This window comes from Mesoplodon mirus, assembly GCF_964341445.2.
Source record: "Mesoplodon mirus genome assembly, chromosome: 5".
Lineage (NCBI taxonomy): Eukaryota > Metazoa > Chordata > Mammalia > Artiodactyla > Ziphiidae > Mesoplodon > Mesoplodon mirus.
The window spans coordinates 44888630-44908675 of NC_138980.1; the positions used below are offsets into that span (position 1 = coordinate 44888630).

Consider the following 20046-nt stretch of genomic DNA (forward strand, 5'->3'; position numbering starts at 1 on the left):
CCTGGAGAGTCAGGATCTGGTTTGGGACTCAAGATGTGAGCCTCAGTTTCCTCTGCTGCAACATGGGTTTTACCACTCTAGTTCTCGACCTCCCTGGGATGTCCTCAAGGGTTGTTGAGTACCAAGCGCGTGGGCCCTGGCGTCCCCAGACCTGGCTTCAAACCCGGTCCCCAAGTGGGCCGTCTGTGTGAGCCTCAGTTTGTCCATCTGTAAAATGGAGTCATAACGACCCCGCAAGCTTGTGTGTAGATGGAACGGGAGGGAGGTGGACATTTCCAAAGAAATGCTACGAGGGGGCTGTTTTCCAGTAATCTAATGTGTTTTCTAATTCATCGTTTTTGTGATGCTCAGATATCTATTTATTAATGTGACTGGTGGGGGTGGGGGCTCAATATTGTTAAGTAAAATTCAGGGCACAGATCGTGTGTCCTCAGTGTGTGCAAGAGACAGTAGGGCAAAAGTTAGGAAGGAAAGGTGAGGAAAATCTCATTCTCTTAGGGGAGGAAACCATGGAGTGTGCATTACCCCCCTCTGAAAGCTGAACTGAGAAAAACACTGGGGAAGTCCCTCCCAGAACTTACTCCGGAAGCAGCTGGAAGTCTTGTGATGTGAAGCTGCCAGGCTCCAGTGGACAGATGGCTTTTCTGGCAAACAGAGGAAGGCAGTAAAAGCTCTACTCTCAGCTGGGAAACTTGATACTAAGTGAAGATTTTGGAGCAAGTAAACAAACCTAAAGGCCCACAGCAAGCTGAGAAAAAAACATCTGTGGCGTATCAGAAAGTGTTACTATCCTTAATATACAAAGAGTTATTAGAGATCATTAAGAAAAATATAAATTCTCCTGAAGAGAAAAGTAGGTAAAAGCTATGAACAGGCAATTCCCTAAAAAAGAAAAGAAAAGAAAGGAAAACACACAAACACACAAACAGTGGTAAAGAATCCACCTTCCAATGCAGGGGACACGGGTTCGTTCCCTGGTCGGGGAACTAAGGTCCCACATGCCACAGGGCAAATAAGCCCAGGCGCCTCAACTAGAGAGAAACCTGTGCGCCACAACAAAAGATCCCGCATGGCACACCTAAGACCCGACACAGCCAAAAATAAATAAGAAACACACAAACATATTAATGGTCAATAAACATATTTTAGGTTCAATGTAGTCATCAAAGAAATTTAAAATAAAACAATGCACTCTGTGTGTGTGTCTATCAAACTGGCAGTTTTTCCTTTTATGAAAAGTCCTAGTGTTTGGAAAAGAGAATATGTACAAATCCTGCTGGTGAGAGTGTTAAAAGGCATAGCCTTTCTGGAGAGGAGTAAGGCGGAGGTGTGGGGATTATACAAGCCTTGAACTGGTACATATGCTTTGACTCAGAAATTCCACTAGTAGACATTTATCCATTGAGAATGACGATGAATGTGGGCAAAGCTTCAGCTCTGGAATGTCCCTGGAGGAGGCAGTGGGCAGAGTGGCTAGACCTCGGTGCTGGAGCCTGGTTGCCTGGAGCAAGTGCCTCTCTGAACCTCAGTTTCCACATCTGTAAAATGGAAAATGTCGTAAGGATGCCAAAACATTTGGACACATCAAATGCCTGGCATATAATAAATACCCAGTAATTGGAAGCTTAGTGAGAATAATTTAATAGAAATGTAAAAGCACCCAGAAGATAAGTGGGCCACAGAGAGAAATGGAGGTTCACAGAGAAGCTCCTAAACACATGAGAAGACTCTCCACCTCATCCCCAGTAAGACATGCTCGTTAAAATGATGCCAAGACAACATTTTTCACCCAGAAGATCTGGGAAATCCCAAGTCAGCTGACAGCCTGTGGGGAAATGGGCCACCTTCACACAGATGAGTGGGCACCAGGTGAGACCACTCTGATGGAGAGCACTCTCAAGACTGCTACTGAAATGACAAACATGCATGCTCTAAACCCTGAGATTTCACCTTGGGGGATTTACCCCCTTGCATGAAAAGTATGTAAGAGGTCGTTCACTATGGTATTAGCTGTTAGTGCAAAAGATTAGAAGCAAAACCCCATCATCAATTAGATTCTGGTTAAATAGATTAAGGAGCCCATCCACAATCCTTCATCCCCAGTTGCAAATCCCCAAATATTATGACACCCAGAAGTCTTTCTAAGATTGTTTAATCTTCATGTATCCCAGTGAGTGTGAATATTCATCAGTTTATCTGCAGCAACTGACTATGAGATGCTGCCCCCAATCAGCTAGGGAGTGTATTAGTTAGCTATTGCCACATAACAAATGACCCCCAAAGTTAGCCACTGAAAACTATACACGTTTATTATCTCAGAGTTTCTGTGGGTGAAGAATGTGGGAGCCGCTTAGCTGGGTGGATTCACAAAGCTCTCATAACAGTGATACCCAAGGGGGTTGAGGAGCTGAGAGCCGCTCCAGAATACCTGCATCTGCCCTGGGTCCTGAACATCCAGATTATAAACATCTTGCCCACTGGTCCGCTTCTAGTTGGACCAGTTGCTGTCTGTCCCATTTCAGGGAAGTCCCCGTGAAACATTTCCGTCTTAGGGATGGAGTTCAGGATCCCTGCACCACCAGCAGTGTCAACCTCAGCCCTACACACATTTCCTGCTGCAACAAGGAGGTCTCTGTAGGCTCCTATAGGAGGAGGCCAGGCTGCCCTGGCCCTGAGCAGAGCTCCATGCATGCACTGTTAAGGTGAACCCAAGGCTCCCATCACCACTATCTCCCCCACCAGTGCTGGGAACTGGTAGCCGTTGGGAGAGGTCCTATAGAGGCCTGGCAAGAAGAGATGGGACACAAATTCATATGCATGTCAGAGGATACCTCTGACACTCGGGCACACTCCTTGACTCCCCATTGCCCTAGTTCACCATGAGCTTGGCCAACCTGGCCAAGTCAGGAGACAAGGTGCATACTGTTCCATCCAGGAACCCACACTCACAATCCTCTTGTATACCCCACACAGGCCCCCCGACCCTGGCAATTCACTGGCATGGGCCAAGAACCTGTGAGGTCCTCACCTGTTTCTGCTTGGTCCCGTGGAAGCTCTGAGCAGCCATCCAGAGTGCAGGACATGTTGCTGGCACCAAGGGCTTTTTTCAATTCTAAAATAAGAGATAGAGACTTCCCTGGTGGCGCAGTGGTTGAGAGTCTGCCTGCCAATGCAGGGGACACAGGTTCAAGCCCTGGTCTGGGAGGATCCCACATGCAGTGGAGCAGCTGGGCCCGCGTGCCTCAGCTGCTGAGCCTGTGCTCTAGAGCCCGCGTGCCACAACTACTGAAGCCCACGCGCCTGGAGCCCATGCTCCACAGCAGGAGAAGCCACCACAGTGAGGGGCCCACACACTGCAGCAAGGAGTGGCCCCTGCTTGCCACAACTAGGGAGGGCCTGCACGCAGCAACGAAGACCCAATGCAGCCAAAAATAAATAAATTTAAAAATAAAATAAAGAGATAAACCCCCGGACCCACCTGGATAAGCCCCAGAATCCCAGGGCTTCCATGAATTTTCCCAGAGAGGCCACAAGAGGGCAAAGCATGGAAGAAATGTCTCAACCAGGAACCCTAAACAAGTGGCTTACATGAGCCTCTCTCCACACCTGTGCCCATGGCAGACATTGCTAGCTGATCCCCACATCTTCACTGAGCCTGGATGCTACCTACCCCACCTTCCAGCACAATGCTTCAAGCAGACATCACAAATCAATTGAGGACAGAAACACCCCACCCCCCCACCCCGCCTTCAGTACATGTAGAACTTGCAGGAATGGAAACCTGTTTCTGAAAAATTTTTTCCAATCAGTGATTAGCCTTTTTCCATTTAAAATGTCCCCTATTCTAAAGGAACTCGGTTCTTTTCGTCTGGCCTCAAGGACACTTCTCACCCTTACTTCCTGGCTCCCAGAACACTGCTATCTCTGGGTTTCTCCCACCTCTCTGACTGCTCCTTCTGCATCTCTTCTTCCTCTTTGTGTCCTTCAAATCCAGGCTCTTTGGGACTCCTCTCCTTTCTCTCTACACCATCCCCAGGGTTGTGGTCCCTCCCATGCACCCAGTGACACCCCAAGCCAACAACAACCTCTGACTTCCGTCTCATCCTCATGCCTGGGCTCCGTCCCCTTGGTTGCTGCCCCTGCTCGAGACCATCCTTTGCCCCCCAGGACCAGGCCCTCAGCCTCCTCCCTGGCTTCCAGTCTAGCCACTGTTGCCCTCTTGCTCACACATCCTCCGTGGCTCCCTATTGCCTGCCACAAAATGTCTAAACTCCTCTGCCTGTCATTCAAGGACCTGCACGTCTGCCCTGGCAGACTGCAGCCTCCTCTCCTTCCTTCTGTGTCAGCTGTGACATTCCCTGAATAACCATTACACATTGCTCATTCCCCTGTTAGTACACGTCTCAGCAGTCATAGGCATTGGGTCAGGAAGGAACAGACAAGGCAGGAGGGAGAAGAGACAGTCAGGAGCCTCTTCCCAGCCCAGGAAATCCTAAGAGGCCTACCCCAAGTCCACGTACTCTTTGAGGGCTCAATGCCAGCCCAGAATAAAACATGGAGAGGTTGTTGAATGAGAAAATGTAAATGTCTATCCCCAGTTTTTAAATTTTGCCTCCCTTCTCTCATCCTAAGAACACCTGCATATCCGTCACAGCCCCACTCCAATGCCCTCTCCTTCAGGGAGCTTCCATCACTGCCCCTCTAGGCTCGCCCACCCCAGATCCCCTCTGTCCCAGTCCTGGCCCTTAGTCAAAGGACTAGTGTTCACAGGTAGTGAGAGGTGATGGGGACCCTGGTAGGGCTCAGTATACACAGCCAGGGGTCAACAGGCTCCCCTGAGCCATAGGGGGTGGGACTCACCTCGATCAATCCTCTGCAGCAGGACTCCCCGGATGACATCCTCATAAATACCCTCAATGGTCAGAGCAGGGCTGCCCACAGCAAGGACATCCCCTTCGAACTCAGGCAGCTCCTGTAACCGAGGCAGGTGAGGGGCTAGGCTGGAGGGGTGAGCTATGTGTGACATGGTTTGAGGCCCAGCTCTGTCACTGATTAGCTAGGGAAACCTGGGCCTCAGTTTCCTCATCTTTAAAATGGGCTCCTTGACTCATTATTCCCTCGGGTTGTTGTGAGAATTGGTGAAACAAAGCACATCACACCTCAATGGGAATAGTACAGGTGTTTCTGCTGGGACCCCTCACAGCCACTTCCTGCCTGACCCCTGATGCAGACCCCTTCATGGTGCCCCTAAGCCTGTGTAGCAAGGCCCCTGTGACCTCTCCCCTCATCTACTTCCTACCCCCTTGTTCGCTAAGCCCCAGCCACACTTGCCTCTTCTCTGTTTCTCCAACACACTAGGCACAGACCTACCTCAGGACCTTTGCACATGCTGTACCCTCTGCCTGGAAAACCCTTCCCCAGGACATGGCTCATGGCTTTAGTTCACTACTTCTCAAGCATCATCTTCTCAGAGAGAGCCCCCCTAACCACTCGGCACCCTCACCATACACACATACACTCCCCCTCTGCCTCCTCCCTTCTCTGAAGCCTGTATCACCTGCTGATATGTGATGCACGGGACCCCACGCCAGCTCTGCAGACACAGCATTGTCATGGGAGAAGCAGAGGGCATTGTGAGGTCCCAGAAGAGCCATTGGACCCAGCCCCTGGGCTCAGGGAACAAAAGTCTCTAATCATCAAGGTGGCTCTATGAGCCTTATAGAAAGATGCTTGGTTGTTCTATAGGACCCGTCCCCCATCAGCTCACCGCTTTGCAGCTCAGCTCCAGCTGGCTCAACACGAAGGGCAAGAAGATGCAGAGCAGCCAGCCATGGATGAACCTCCTCTGCGCTGAGCCACTGTCCGACTGGAATTTCTGCACGACACACACGGCAACTGGTTTCACAACCACCTGAGCACCCAGGCCCACTGCCATGCCCTCTCCGCAGACCTCACCTTCAGCACGCGCCCCCTGACTTTCTCCAGCTGCTGGGCAGCCTGGTCACAGTCCAGAGCCGTGGTCAGACATTGGTCGGCCAGCTGCAGGAAGGTGGCCACAGCGTCAGCCATGAGCTGTGGGAAGAGATGCTGGGATGAGCCCTGGGAATCCATGCTCTTTCTGGGCCCTACGCCTGCTCGGTTGAACCCTTCTCAGCATCCAGCTTGCCCTGACCAACTACTTCCCTCCAACCTCCTTCTTGTCCCAAGAAACAGCACTCTCTTCCTCTCAGGACTTGGGGCTCATCCAGTCAGTGCCAGGATGGCCAGCATGGGGATCAGAGAGCTGTCCATAGTCCAGGCTCCTTGGCTGAGCACCCTTGTGCAGTATCCAAACTGAACAACCGTGCCGGGCAGCACTGGGTCTTCTCAATCCCTGTCTCTTTCACTCACCATGTCCATTAGCACGTCCCAACCCCTTGGCTTTCAAAACACACCCTGCTCCTCTCCACCAACCCATTCTAATGGTTCAGACCTCCTCCTTGCCTCCTCCACTTCTGCCCCCGACAGCCCCTGCTCCCCAGGGCAGGCAGGGCTTTCTAAAAAACCTTGAATCTGGCCATGCCCCTCCCCTGCTCACACACCTGCTGTGACTCCTATTGCCCTTGGACAGAGCCCAGCCCCCTGAGCCCCATACTCAAGGCCCTGACCCATCTGCGCCCCCCACCTCGCTGGCATATCTCCCACATCTATGCCCTCCCTTGAAATCTACAAGCCAATGTCTCTAAATTGCTTCACTTTCCCCAAATGTGGACACGCTCTCACACCTCCCAGGGCTTATCCACACTGTTCCCTCCACCCAGGACATGCCCCATTCCCATTCTTCCCCCAGCTGCCCCAGCCTGGCAGTCCTCTCCTCCTGGAAGCCTTCCCAACCCTGGAGATGGATCAGGTGCCTCCTCAGGGTTCCCATAGCACCTTGTGTGTCCCATCACAGCCCTGTCCATCATATGTGATTACTGCCTGCCTGGTCATGAGCTCATGTCTGCATGACACTGGGAGTCCAGCAAGGGAGGGCCAGGTCTGTCTGGGTCATCGTGGTCTCCCTGGCACACACTTGGCACCTACTCATTGGAGGTTGCCATCCTTGTCTCGCTTCCTCCCAGCCTCCCACTCACCCTTACCTGCTGTGCGAGATCCTGGGCCCCAAACACCAGGCTCTGTGTTCCAAAGAAGCCAAATGGTTCTGCCAGCTGACCCAGGCGCCCCCGGCTCCACTCCGCCTCTCGGTAGCAGGTCTGCATCAGCTCTGGGTCCCATGGCATCTCCCCAAATGAGTAAACCTATGTTCCCATAGCAGTCAGGTAAGAAAAATACCACCAGCCAATGGAAGAGCAAGGCTAAGGACCTCATAGACAGTTCATCGAAGGAGAAACACAAATGGAAACACATCCTGCCTCAGTTGTCACCAAAATAATGCATAATAAAAGTAACTGTGAGGTAGGGTGTGATGGACATAAAATGGTAAAACTTGAAACAAATGATAACATGTGGTGCTGGCAGGGCTGAGGGGAAATGGGCACACTCAGCCCTTGTCCCACCTGATGTTCCCTTTGTGCTGGATCCTGTGGCTGCAGAAGTGCAATAATCCAAAGTGGTATTTGCCCTCAAACTGCTCACAGAAAAGTTGGGGGAGACAGAGTGTAGAGAGACAACAGTAGTGGTGTGTTAATACTTCTCTAAGGAGGGAAGCACGCGCAGCTGCAGATGCAGAAAGGACCAGGGAAAGTTCCTGGAGGAGGTGATTATGAAATGGAGATGTGAAGATTAATAAAGGGAAACCTCATTTAAAATAAAGTCACGGGAGATCCCTGATGGTCTAGTGGTTAGGATTCGGAGCTTTCACTGCGGTGGCCCAGGTTCAATCCCTGGCTGGGGAACTGAGATCCCACAAGTTGCGTGGCCAAATAAATAAATAAAAATGAAATCATTAAGCCCTGAAAGGGCGGGGTGGGGGGCTCTGGTGCACTGCCACTCCTTGCCCTCTGCAGACCCCAAACTGGAAGAAGGTTACTACTTTACCGCTCCAGCAGGAGGCAGATTTTCTCCTTATGCAGTAACAGCCCCAACTAATGAGAAACTACCACCACTCAGCCAATGAGAAACTGTCACCACCCTGAACTCTCGCTTTCCTCCAATGGACTTTCCTTCAAAGCTGCCCCTCCCAATTTTCTCCTTCTTCTCTATAAAGTAATGTTCCTCCCCTTCGTTTGCCAGACTTGCCTCTGGTTTTGCCATAGCTTGCATGTCCTGAATTGCAATTCTCATGCTGCCCTCCCTTCCCAAAATGTTCTGCTGATAAAATAACTGGCTGTGGGCCTCCCTGGTGGCGCAGTGGTTGAGAGTCCGCCTGCCGATGCAGGGGATACGGGTTCGTGCCCCGGTCTGGGAGGATCCCATATGCCGCGGAGTGGCTGGGCCCGTGAGCCATGGCCGCTGGGCCTGCGCATCCGGAGCCTGTGCTTCGCAACGGGAGAGGCCACAACAGTGAGAGGCCCGCATACCGCAAAAAGAAAAAAAAAATAAAATAAATAACTGGCTGTTTCATTTTAAAGGTCAACAGACACTTAACGAGTTGAAGGTTTCTTGGCACATAGTATGCTCGCATTTAATATCAGAAGAAAAGAGCTGACCTGCGTGGAGCAGAATTCTGTCCCAGGAAATGGGGTGGGCTGTGGCCAAACAAGGCAATGGGAGGAGAAACAATTTGTGGGGAAGGTGACTCCAGACTGATGTTATTAAATGCTAATCTTGTCATCTTACTCCTTCCCCCCATGTTATAAACCGTGCCCCAGTGACCATAGCATAGCGGACCACCGTAAGTAAAATGCAGCTTAGAAGAAAGTTCAGAGATTTTTTAAAGAGGTTTTCAAACAAGAAAGATTCAAGGTTCACGCAACTCTTCTATAAAGTTAACACGCTGCACACAGGCCCGATGAAACACGACCCACTGGACCTCACCTCCTTCCGCAGCTGGGTGCTGGAGCGGCTCCCACGCAGGTGGCGGGACAGGCGGTCCATGCCCTGGGTTAGGAGGGTCTGCACTGCCGTGAGTTCGGCTTCCACGGTGCTCAGCAGCGTCTGCGTGACCCGGGGCAGCTGCGCATCCACCTTCCTGCGCAGGCACGACTCGAGGGGACCCTGGACGTTGGCTGTGAGCGGAAGACACTGGCTTGGATCTCCTCCTCGAGGTGCTCCGCAAATTGGGAGGCGGGGGTGGGGTGGGGAAAGGAGTGAGGCCATGGGCTCAACAGGGTGAGGTAGACGGGAGCGCTGACTTTGAGCACCCTCCTCTACCCCAGAATAGAAAACCGAGGCCAAGTGCGATGGGGATCGGCTCCAAGTTGCACACAGAGGCAGAGTTAGGATTCCAACTCTGTTCTCTTTGTTATTGAGCTGAGTGAGAGCTATTTCCGCCGTCTGACTGGACAACCCACAACCGGAGTCAGGCCTGATACCGCCAACACCTCTGCCCCTCTTCCCACCCAGTCTTGGTCTCCGGGCTCACCAGCTCCGTCCCTGGCCTTCCCGCCTCCCAAGCACCCGCCCTCCCTCTTGACCCCGTCTAGAGACCTAGTCTCACCACCAAAGCATCATGGCCTCGCCCATTTTCCCACTTAGGCTCCACCCTTTTCTTTTCCGGCCCTGCCTCCTCCGGGTCCCAGACCTTGGGCCCTTTCCCTTACACCCAAGCTGTTCCCCTTCTTCCTCTCAGGCTCCCGGCCCCGCCCCTCACATCCAGGCCACGCCCGCGGACCTCACCCTGCAGCCTCCCTAACACGCGCTCCCGCAACTTCAGCATCTGATCTACGTCTGGGCGGAGAGTCTTCTCCAGGGCGGCGAGCAGCTCCTCCTTTTCGGGCTGGAAGGCGCGGAGCCCAGTGGAGGCCCCGGCCAGGACTGCAGCGTGGACGGCGTCCAGTAGCTGCCCAGATCAGCCGAGGGGACCCCACACGGGCCAGGGGCGCGGTAGAGAGACGAGATGGGGCGAGGGTAGGACAGAGAGAAGACAGACGCACAGAGATGGGCGGAGAGGTTGGGCGACAGTCGCAGAGAGGGCGAAGCTGAGCACCCAGGTCCGGCTCCTATCCCCATCCGCGGCCTCCCGCGTGTCCCTGCCCCACCTCCTCGACCCCATGCGTACCTTGGCCCAGGCCCAGGCCCGAGCGCGGCCGGCCCCCCGCAGGCCGGGCAGAGTCTGGGCTCGCAGCGCAGGCAGCAGCTCCCGCATCAGTACCGCAGTCAGCACCTGCGGGAGAGGTGACCATGGGTGCTTCGGTGGGCCGAGAAGGGGTCAGGGGGGGTCCCCGGTGCGGCCTTGTGCGGCACTGACCTCGGCGTCCGAGCCTAGGGTCACGTCGTCGTCGCCAAAGTGGCCTTGCTGCTGCCGGTAGAGCCGTATGGCGTCCAGGAAGGCACGGGCGGCTGGGGCTTGACTTCGCTGCAGGACTGAGGGGCGGCTCCTCAGTGCCCGCCCACCCCTCCCCTGCTCTCAGGCTGCCTGGCTCCCCGTCGCCTGAGAAGGAAGCCCTCCGCCTCCTCGCCAGGTCCCAAACAGCTAAGTCTCACCCACTTCCAGACCTCTGCGCAAAGAAGTGCCCTCCGCCGGGAACACGCTCCCCTAAGTTTATCACCAGCCCATAAGGGGCCTGTATACCATTTTGGAAAAGGCATCCCCTGCAGGCAGTCACAGCCCAGATCCCACTGCAGTCTCCAGCTGCCTCTCCAGTTAGGTACGTTTGTTCAGTCAACAACCTGCCCAGATGTGTCAGTCCTAATTCCTCTTCTTCACCTGGCTGGCCCCTCATCTTTTTTAGACCCCAGTTTGGACATCCCCTCCCTGATCCCCCAGGCTACGCTCCCATGGGGCTGTGCCCTCATTACAGCCCGGGCCATGCACAACTGCCTGTTTCCCCTCTGTCCTCCCCCAGGATCCATTTTATAAATAAGGAAACTGAGGCTTGGAGAGGATCCCACAGCCAGCAGGAGCAGAACCATCCGACTCCAGGCTCTGTGCTCCACCACTGCCTGCCCTTTCCCAGGACCCACCTGTGCCTCGAAGCCGGATGCCGCCCTGCAGGGCTAGCCTCCAGGCACGCTGCACCTCCGCTGTGGCTGCAGAGAAACAGAGGTGCTGGCGGAAGGGGTGCTGCAGGAACAGGGGGAAACTAACAGGCATTTCCAAGAGGGAGTCAGGCTCTTCCTGTGTATGGTGTCCTGAAAGCAGAGGAGGTCGCATCTTCATTCATTCATTCACTCTAAAATCATTCATTCACTAGGAGACAATAACCATGAAATGTGTAGAGAACCCTTACTTCACCTCAGTCCCAGGAGGAGGTGTGCCCAGGGCAGACATCAGCAATCCATCCCAGCACTGTTTCCCAGCCTCAGCAACATGCTTAACACAGCAGTCCTAGGCAGCCACTGACAATCTCTCCTAGCTGGCATGTGGTCTGAGCCCTGCTTGCTGTGGGGTGCTGGAGTCGGCAAGGCCCAGGTTCAAACCTGGCCAGACCATTTTCTAGCTCTTTGCACAGATTTTCATCTCCCTGAAAAACCTCAGTTTTCCTACCTGCAAAATGGGCTAAAAAGTGATACCAATGACCTAGAACTGCTGGGAGGACACAAATGAGTGAATTTATTTTGATAAATTAAATTGGAGTCCCCAAATCCTCAGTGTTTTGTTCAGATTTCCAGAGTGATACATACAGACTGCGGTAAAATGCAATAATGCAAAAAGGGCTTCCCTGGTGGTGCAATGGTTAAGAATCCGCCTACCAATGCAGGGGACACGGGTTCGAGCCCTGGTCCGGGAAGATCCCACATGCCGCGGAGCAACAAAGCCCATGCGCCACAACTACTGAGCCTGCGCTCTAGAGCCTGCAAGCCACAACTACTAAGCCCACGTGCCACAATTACTGAAGCTCGTGCGCCTAGAGCCCACGCACCACAACGAAGAGCAGACCCTGCTCGCCGCAACTAGAGAAAGCCTGCACAAAGCAACGAAGACCTAATGTAGCCAAAAATAAATTTTTTTAAAAAATAGTAATAATAATGCAGAAAAAGGTGGATGTCCCTTGTCATCCAGCCCTTCAATCGCAGCGCCCAGAGATGATAATAGCTGTTAACAGTTTGGGGGACATTATTCCAGATTTTAAAATCTGCACAAAGCTGTATGGGGTGCTTTTTTTTTAACAATGTGGAGTTTTCTGGTTTATAACTGGCCTTTTGGCTCCTGCATATGTCTGGGACACCTTCAAAGGTTGCACACCTTTCCTTCCTGAGGGTCAGGCTGTAAGTTATTTAATCAACCCCAAAGGATGCGTATTTGGGTGGATTCCCATGTTTTTGACATCATCAACATTTCTGTAGACGGTTCTTGTTGCTACATCTTCGCATGATTTAACAGCAGGATAGCTCTGCAGGGAAGCAAAAGGTGTAATTCTGGCTCTGTCCCTTACTAACTGTGTGACAGTCCTTAGCCTCAGTGTCCCCCTCTGTGAAATGGGGTGGTTAGTGATGGGGCTGCCTCCTGGGCAGATTCAATGAGATAATGCAGGCCCTCATCAGATGCATGCCAGCCCACTTATGCTGCTCCTTACCTATTCAGAGAGAGAAAGAGGAGGAAGAGGAAGGGGAGGAAGGGGAAGGGAGGAGAAGTGGGAGTGGGGGAGGAAGAGGAGGAGGAGGAGGGAATGAAGGAGAACCATCCTGGAAACACTGGACTGACCAATTACACGCTGTAACAAGTCTGTGCAATTTTCCTGCCCACCACTGCCCATCTCCCTACATGCTTACTGACACCATATTTTATCATTTTTACCCTTTGCTTCTTTGATTCTGGTCCAGTGACCTAACTCCTTCACCCTGACAGGAATGGGTGTTTCTCTTTCTAGAGCGAGGCTGCTCACCCAGAGGCAATGCTGCCCCCAGGGACACTTGGCAATGTCTGGAGATATACTTGGTTGTCGTTCTTGGGATGCAGAGTGCTCCTGGCATCTGGTGTGTGGAGGTGAGGGATACTCTTCAGCATCCTGTGAATGGTGGCCCCCACTGCAAAGAATGATCTGGCCCCAGTGTCCACAGTGCTGAAGTAGAGAAACCTGCTCTTGGGGTCCCCGGGAGCCTTACCTGAGGATTCTGGGCAGAGAGTGTCCAACAGGTGGAGATATTCACTCTGGGAAGTCAGGACTGTGTACCCTGTCAGTACCATGGAGCCCAGGGGACGGTCCCCATTTTCATATTCCTGCAAAAGCCATCCAAAGAACCGTTTGGGGACAGGTCTAAACTGTGGCTTCCATATCCCAGTGTGGGATCAGGGGAAGGTTTGGGGTTAACTGGGGAAATCCTCCACCCTCCCTCCTCTGTCCACCCCTCCCTCAATCCCTCCTTCCTTCCCTTCCCCATAGTGGAGCACCCAGCACCTGCCGTGTGCTAGGCCAGTCCCAAGCGCTATATGAGGACTAACCCATTGAATCGTTACAGCCCCATGTGGCATAGACCATCATCACCCCATTTCACCGAGGCGAAAACTGAATCCCAGGGAGACAAGTGACCTGCCTGAATTCCCCAGCTGGAAAGCAGGGCACAGGTGGCATGTGCAAAGGCCTTGCATGGTTTCAACCTCAGCTCTGCTGATGACCATGAGTGAGCCCCTACCCCTGGCCTGGGCCTCAGTTTATCCACCTGGCACAGCCAGAGATGCTCACCCACCCAGGGCCAAGCTTACAGGTTGGCCCTACTTGATGATTGAAGAAAGGAGGGGGGCTATGCTGGGAACTGGACCCCAAACCCACAATGGGGAGGGTGGGATGGAGACGCCAGAGGTAGATGGGCTGCAGGCCACTCACTCACCTCCCTGTGACTGAACCATTCTAGGCGGCCGTCCCCACGCAGGACACAGAAGATTGGCTGCCACTGAGGTGGGTGGCCCTGCAGCTGGGTCAGGGGCCCTCGGTGCTCCCGGACTCGGGGCAGCTTCTGTGGGAGGAGGGGCGGGCGGATGTCAAGAACATGGGCCAGTGTCCCAGTGTCCAGACCACCTGGACAGCTCCTCCTGTGTCCCGGGTGCCACCAAGTACAGTAAGTCCCCTACATATGAATGAGTTCCATTCTGAGAGCGAGTTTGTAAGTCCAATTTGTTCATAAGTCCAACGAAGTTAGCCTAGGTACCCAACTAACACCATTGGCTATATAGTACTGTACTGTAATAGGTTTATAATACTTGTCACACAAATAATACATACAAAACAAACACACAAAAAAATAAATAAAACATTTTTAATCTTACAGTACAGTCCCTTGAAAAGTGCAGTAGTACAGTACAACAGCTGGCATACAGGGCTGGCATCCAGTGAACAGGCAAGAAGAGTGACTGACTGGAGGAGGGAGAGGAGGTGGGAGATGGTAGAGCTGAAGAATCGTCAGCTATAGGAAACGGAGGGCAAGCTGCAATTTGACTCATGCCTGACGCTGATGGAACGCACGTTTGCATCTTTGAAAGTTTGCAACTTGAAGGTTCATATGTAGTGGACTTACTGTACAGGTGCTTGGGCACGGCTGGTGTGGTGTTATATTCTTTATCAAGCACGCTCACAGCCTGCACTTCCAAATATGAACTGAGGCAGACACTTTTGTTATCTCCAATTTACTTGCAAGCGGACCCTTCCCCAGTTGAGCCTCAGATGAGACCCAAGCCCTGGCCAACATCTTGATTGCAGCCTGTGAGAGACCCTGAAAGAAAGGACCCAGGAAAGCCCCGTCTAGATTCCTGACCCACAGTAACTGAGATTACAGACGTGTTGTTTGAAGCACTGATTTGGTGGTGTATTTTTACACAGCATAGCTAACTGATACAGGTGGGATTGCTTGGTCGTGGAGCAGGTGTAGTTTAACGTTATGAGAAATGGCCAGGCCTCTGCCCACAGACCCCTCTCTCAGGCAGGATGGGACATCAACTTGTTTCATTTTCTTTGTCCCTCTTCTCACTTCCTGGCCACCTGAATTGTGTGCGTTTGTTTCACCAATGGTCCCAGAGTAGCTCCTGCTACACAGTTGGTGCTCAGTAAACATTTGATGACTAAACAAACAGCATTTGTGAAGTTTTGATTCTTCAGCAGGTAATGGGAACTCAGAGGTTTATTAAGTGATTCTCCATCTCTCTTCCTAAGTCTGAGATTTTTCATAGTAATAGTGTTAAAATGTTATAATAGAAATGATATACATAATGCAAATAGATAAAACAAGTATTAAAGAAAATGTTTCAACTGAAGCGAGGGGAAATCCCTCCACGCTGCTTGAACCCCAATGTCAGCTGTGCCCTGGCCCAGGGGGTTGGGACCAGCAGGAGGCAGAAGGTGCAGGTGGGGGCGATTCCCAGGCCCCATGATGCCCCAAGCGGGACAGGGGGAGTCCCAGGTGGCAGGGGGCTCTGTCCATGGTGCCACAGAGCCCCCACCCCAGGGAAGTCACAGCTGGGAGAATGGGTGTCCAAGAGAAGAAATCTCAGAGCCTGATCGGGACAGGGGACCCAGTATCCCTTGTAAGGAGTATGGGCTCTGGGTTCAAATCTCGCCTCTGCATCTTGCTGGCAGTGTGACCTCAGTCAGGTCACTTCACCTCTCTGTGCCTTGGTTTCCTCATTGGTCAAAGACCCATCCCCTGGGCTGGTGAGAACTAAGTTGTACAGGGCACATGGAGATCCTGGACACCATTTGCCAGCTCAGGAGACCTTTGGAGCTGGGGCTGGGCAGCTCCAGGCTATTTTGTTCCATCGATAAGCCCTTCCTGAGCCCCTACAAGGTGAAGGCACCATGTGGGCACAAGGGATCAGGGGGAAGGGGAAATAAGGCTTGGACCCTGTCCTCATAAAGCAGACAAATGGAGGTGGCAGACGTGTGAGCCTGGGCTGCGTCGGAGAAGCAGACAGACAGGGGTTCCAGAGGAGGTGCCCAACTCAGGTGGGGGTAATAGTAGTCAAGGAAGGCTTCTTGGGAGAAGTAGCAGACGAAGTATGCGATAGAATGGGGAGGGTGGCACATGCAAAGGCTTGGACGTCCAGTGGGCATGCTGTGCCCTTGGATGATGCACTCAGCCAGGCCACACCTTTTCCAACTTCAGGGCTTTTGCATTGCCTATGCCCTCTGCCTAGAATGCCCTTCCCACTCTGGGCTTCAGGTCTGGCTCCTTCTCATCCTTTACGTCTCAGCTCAGAAGGACCTTCCTACACCCCAGCTTCCAGCCCCCAACACCGCCCTTCATTTTGTCTTCCTAGCACCTATCACAAGTTATCCTGCATCATGATATGTTAGCTTGACAACAAACTGGTCATTTCCCCCAACTAGACTGTGAGCCCTGGAGGGCAAAGCGGGATCTGTCTCAGTCACTACTGTGTCCCCAGCATCCAGCCAGGGGTGTGGCACGCGGTAGATGCCCAGTGAATGTTTGCTCGAAGAATGAATTTTGGGGACATCCCTGGTGGTCCAGTAGTTAAGACTCCACGCTTCCACTGCAGGGGGTGTGGGTTCGATCCCTGGTCAGGGAACTAAGATCCCGCATGCAACGCAGCATGGCCACAAAAAAAAAAAAACCATGAATGAATTTTAAAAAATTTTTAAGCATTTATTATTATTTTATATATTATTTATATTTATTTATTTATTTGGTTGCACCGGGTCTTAGTTGTGGCAGGTGGGCTCCTTAGTTGTAGCATGCATATGGGATCTAGTTCCCTGACCAGGGATCGAACCCAGGCCCACTGCATTGGGAGCTCGGAGTTTTAACCACTGCCCCACCAGAGAAGTCCCAGAATGAATTTTTAATAGTCACACCAGGTCGTGGCACCAGCAAGGACAAAGGTGTGAGGAGGGACCCTCAAACGAACGAATGAACGGCCCCCCAGCCTCTCCCACTCAGCACCCCCTCCCCCTTTGCGGCACCCACTTTGCTGTGCAGCAGCTGGCATCCGGCTGGCTCCTGGGGGCCCAGCTCTCGGGAGATCTGCCACAGGACCGAGGCTGCCAGCTGCCCGCGGTAGCAGGGCAGGAAGTTCCTCAGCAAGGTGTCTACCTGGCCTGCAGGGACAAAAGGATGGTGAAGTGGCTGAATCAGGTCCCCCCCAACCTGCCAGAGGTGGGGGCAGAACAGGCAGAGAAGCCACTTACGGATTCCTATCTGCACCCCAAAGTTGCCCCGGAAGACATGCTCCAATTCCATTCACGCTTAACCCCCCGTTGCCTGTTTTTATCCACATGGGGGTTGGTGGGGGGCGGGGGAGTTAAAGGATTCAGGCTTAATTTATAAACGATGTACAACACACCTTAAATGTATAAAGCATAGAAATGAATGAGCTTGACATATGTACACACCCATGACACCATCACCGTGACCCAGATAAAGAACAGATCAATTGTACCTGAAAGTTTCCTTGTGCCCCTTACTGGGGGAGATTTTCAAAATCTTTTAAAAACCTCACCCAGCACAAGGGAACTTTCTGGGGTGATAGAAGTATTCTGTATCCTGATCTAGGAGGTGATTACACAAGTGTTAAAGTTCTTCAAGCTGTTCCCCTAATATGTGTGCACTTGGCTGTGTGTAAAACACATCTATCTTGCTGCCTGGAATGTGCATCCGATGACTGGAGCTTCAGCAGCCATTCTGAGTCATGAGGTGACCTCAGGCACAGGAGCCACACATGTTAGAACCATAATATGGAAGGGGTTGGGTTGTCTGACTTTTATCAGGCTGCCTGCCACTGTTCCCCTCTATAGGAGAGAGAAACAAATCTTTATCTCGTTTAAGCCACTACAGAAAAAAAAATTCCAACACTTTGCAGAGTAGCTTATTGAATCCATTCATGTAATGACAACTTGGCCTTGTTTCTTAGTCTAGATCATGAGCCACCCCTCCATATCCCCAGTGCCCAGCACACCGTAAGTACTCAACTGTGTGTGTGGAGGATGGAGGACACTGGCCCTTCTTTGTCTCAAATCAAGAACTGTGACTTAGTCCCTGGGGTCCACATTGAGGGGCCTATTGGTCCTTGCCCACCTGGGAGGATCATCCCACAAGATCTGGCTGGGCTTGGGGCACTTCCCACCTGGCCCTATGCCCTTCACCCCAAACCCATGCCCTGAGTAGGGTTACCAGATTTACCAAATAAAAGTACATGACGCCAATAAAATTTGAATTTCAGGTAAATAACGAATACATTTTTAGCATACATATGCCCTCATGCAAAATTTGGGACATACTTATACTAAAAAAAGTATTCATTGCCTCTCTAGAATTCACATTAATAGGGCATCCTGTGTACCTGACAACCCAGCCCTAAACCCCATCCGCCAAAATCTGGATCCTTCCCACTCTACTCACCCCTCAGGTGCTGCTGCTGTCGCTTGTCCAAGGGGCTCGAGGGCCGCCCACCCATCCTGCTACTGTGTCCTGGGCTCCCCTGAAAGTGAAGCAAACACCCACCTCCTCCCCACAACCCCCCAGTTCCTCAGCTCAGGGGCACCCTGGGAGCAAGGTCACCTGAGGAGCCTGGATGCTGCGGAGACCAGTGCCTGGGGTCAGAAGCCAGAGCATGGTCCTGGTGTGGTGTGGGATGCCTGCTCCCTGCCCGGCCCGCCCCCGGCCCTGCCCCCTGCCCTGCCCCACCCTGCACCTGTGTCCTCCCAGTTCCCCTGTGGCCAAGTCCCCTAGGACTGGTGGTTTCTGTAGGGGCTGCCCCGGGTTGCGGGGGGGTGGGCGGGGTGGTGGGAGACAAAAGTCCTAGCTGGCCTTGGAGGACGAATGCAGGGCAGATATCTGGCAGGACCTGAGAGCAGCTGTTGGTGTGGGGTGGCAGGGAAGGGGGGCTGGGCAGAGATGGGGCAGCTAAATCCTGTACCTACCCCTTGCCAGATGACTCTGGATCGCAATGGGATCCAGCCCAGGCCCAGCACCAGGCTGGGAAGACAGAAGTGGACTGACACCCCGGGTCCCTGGGGTCAGTGCTGGGGTAGGGGGAGCGGGTGGGGAGCCACTGGCCACTGCTGTGCCGTGGACTCGTGGGCTATCTCCCTTCGGTTCCTGCTTTGCCAGTCCACTCTCTATCGGCACATAGAGCCCTGGACTGGATCGGATTAGTTGGGCCTTCCCACTAATGGCACCTGCTGTTGCCCAAGCACGGCCAGGCTGTTTTCCTTCCAACCCTCTACTCTGCTTTTCTCAATCTGTTTCCACTCAGCCCCGTCCCACTTCCTCACTCTCACATCTGAGTGATCAACCCAGACAAGACGTTGAAGGAAATTTCACTTTCTGTGGTTTCGGCTTTAAGGTTTCAATTCCCACATGCCTCTCCCACCAGCCTCCCCTGGTCCTTGGAGCCAGGCAGAGCTGATGGGTGGGACATGAGCAGACGCAATCTGGGCCAATGCTGCAGTCCTGACGCAAAGCAGCAGCACCTCGGAGCATTCAAGGCTCTGAGCAGGACTGCAGCATGGCCAGGTGCAGAGGTCACGACTGGCCCTGGGTGTGCAACAGGAGCTCGGCCAAGTGAGTGGGCAGGGGATTGAACTGTGTCCCCCAAAAGGATATGTCCACAGGCCACTATCAAAAAAACAGAAAACAGGGGCTTCCCTGGTGGCGCAGTGGTTGAGAGTCCGCCTGCCGATGCAGGGGACACGGGTTCGTGCCCCGGTCTGGGAAGATCCCACGTGCCACGGAGTGGCTGGGCCCGTGGGCCATGGCCGCTGAGCCTGCGCGTCCGGAGCCTGTGCTCCGCAACGGGAGAAGCCACAACAGTGAGAGGCCCGCGTACCACAAAAAAAAAAAAAAAAAAAAAAACAGAAAACAAGTGTTAGCGAGGATGAGGAGGAATTGGAACCCTTGGGCACTGTTGATGGGAATGTAAAATGATACAACTGCTGTGGAAAACAGTATGGAGGCTCCTCCGAAAATTAAAAATAGAACTACCATATGCGTTATGACCCAGCAATCCCACTTCTGGACATATATCCAAAAGAACTGAAAGTAGGCTCTCGAAGAGATATTCATCCACCCGTGTTC

At 52.8% G+C, this 20046-nt stretch overlaps 1 protein-coding gene across 2 annotated transcripts; it reads right to left on the minus strand.

Annotated features, from left to right (window-relative positions):
• Positions 1 to 1124: 1124 nt before the first annotated feature.
• Positions 1125 to 18518, minus strand: NIBAN3 (niban apoptosis regulator 3). 2 transcript variants are annotated; one of them, XM_082620574.1, is made up of 15 exons: positions 18370 to 18518; positions 16939 to 17069; positions 13852 to 13977; positions 13129 to 13243; positions 11047 to 11214; positions 10331 to 10446; positions 10142 to 10246; positions 9760 to 9922; positions 8959 to 9149; positions 7122 to 7280; positions 5956 to 6072; positions 5768 to 5875; positions 4861 to 4972; positions 3029 to 3112; positions 1125 to 1538 (listed from the first exon to the last, which is right to left on the minus strand). In XM_082620574.1, exons 1-15 carry the CDS (start codon positions 18422 to 18424, stop codon positions 1474 to 1476), a joined length of 1815 nt encoding a protein of 604 aa, XP_082476700.1. In that variant the 5' UTR covers positions 18425 to 18518; the 3' UTR covers positions 1125 to 1473. The 2 variants fall into 2 exon arrangements, with proteins under 2 accessions (XP_082476700.1, XP_082476699.1); XM_082620573.1 differs by lacking the exon at positions 18370 to 18518 and having other exon boundaries at positions 16939 to 17331.
• Positions 18519 to 20046: the final 1528 nt, after the last annotated feature.